The 1118-nt window shown below is 57.9% G+C and overlaps 1 protein-coding gene across 1 annotated transcript in view; it reads right to left on the minus strand.

Annotated features, from left to right (window-relative positions):
- LOC107199420 (kin of IRRE-like protein 1) overlaps window positions 1-1118 on the minus strand; it is a gene marked incomplete at both ends in the record, with an annotated part of 8819 nt that overhangs the window by 3439 nt on the left and 4262 nt on the right. The window contains 2 exon segments of the mRNA XM_033511786.1: window positions 1-108; window positions 926-1117. The exon segment at window positions 1-108 is cut by the window's left edge and continues 13 nt beyond it. Coding sequence (XP_033367677.1) covers window positions 1-108; window positions 926-1117 — 300 coding nt within the window.

Genomic DNA, 1118 nt, shown 5'->3' on the forward strand with positions numbered 1-1118 from the left:
CTCCCTCTCGCCCACGCCGATCCTGGGGACGATGGCCTTGCAGACGTACTGGCCGGCGTCGGCCTGCGTCACCGACTTCAGGTACAGCTGGTTGCTGTTGCTCAGGACCTGCGGGGACAGCGGGGACATCACTGGGGACATCACTGGGGACATTGGGGACATCATTGGGGACATCACTGGGGACATTGGGGACATCGGGGATGGTTGGGGACATCGGGGGACATTGGGGACATCGGGGATATTGGGGACATTGGGGACATTGGGGACAGTGGGGACAGCGGGGACAGTGGGGACAGCGGGGATATTGGGGACATCGGGGATATTGGGGACATTGGGGACATCAGGGACATTCGGGATGTCAGGGACATTGGGGACATTGGGGACATCACTGAGGACACTGGGGACATCGGGGACATCGGGGATATTGGGGACATTGGGGACATCGGGGACATTGGGGACATTGGGGACATCAGGGGACATTTCGGGGCTGCCTTTGACCCCAATCCCAAAACCCAATTCCAAACTCCAAATCCCAAATTCCAAACCCCAAACCTCAAATCCCAAATCCCAAACCCCAAATCCCAAATCCCCATTCCCAGGGAGTTTTGGGGAGCGGACACAGAGCCACAATGGGGACATTTGGGGACATTTAGGGACATTTGGGGACATTTGGGGACCGCCTTTGACCCCAATCCCAAATCCCAATTCCAAACCAAATCCAATCAAAATATCCAAATCCCAAACCCCAAATCCCAAATCCCCATTCCCAGGGAGTTTTGGGGAGCAGACACGGAGCCACAATGGGGACATTTGGGGACATTTGGGGACATTTAAGGACATTTTTGACCCCAATCCCAAATCCCAACCCCAGGGGGGTCCCGAGGGGGTCGGGAACGTTCCGGAACGCCCCGGAAGGGGATCCCACCATGTTGGATTCCTTCTTGGTCCAGGTGAGGGTGAGCGGGGGGTTCCCGGACCAGACGCAGGTCAGGGTGACGTCGGAGCCGATGTCGGTCACCGTGGGCTTGGGGTCCACCACGATCCGGGGGGCGACTGCCCGGGAAATCCGGGAAAACAGCTCGGGATTTCGGGATTTCGGGATTTCGGGATTTCGGGAT

Source organism: Parus major, unplaced genomic scaffold, assembly GCF_001522545.3.
Source record: "Parus major isolate Abel unplaced genomic scaffold, Parus_major1.1 Scaffold681, whole genome shotgun sequence".
NCBI lineage: Eukaryota > Metazoa > Chordata > Aves > Passeriformes > Paridae > Parus > Parus major.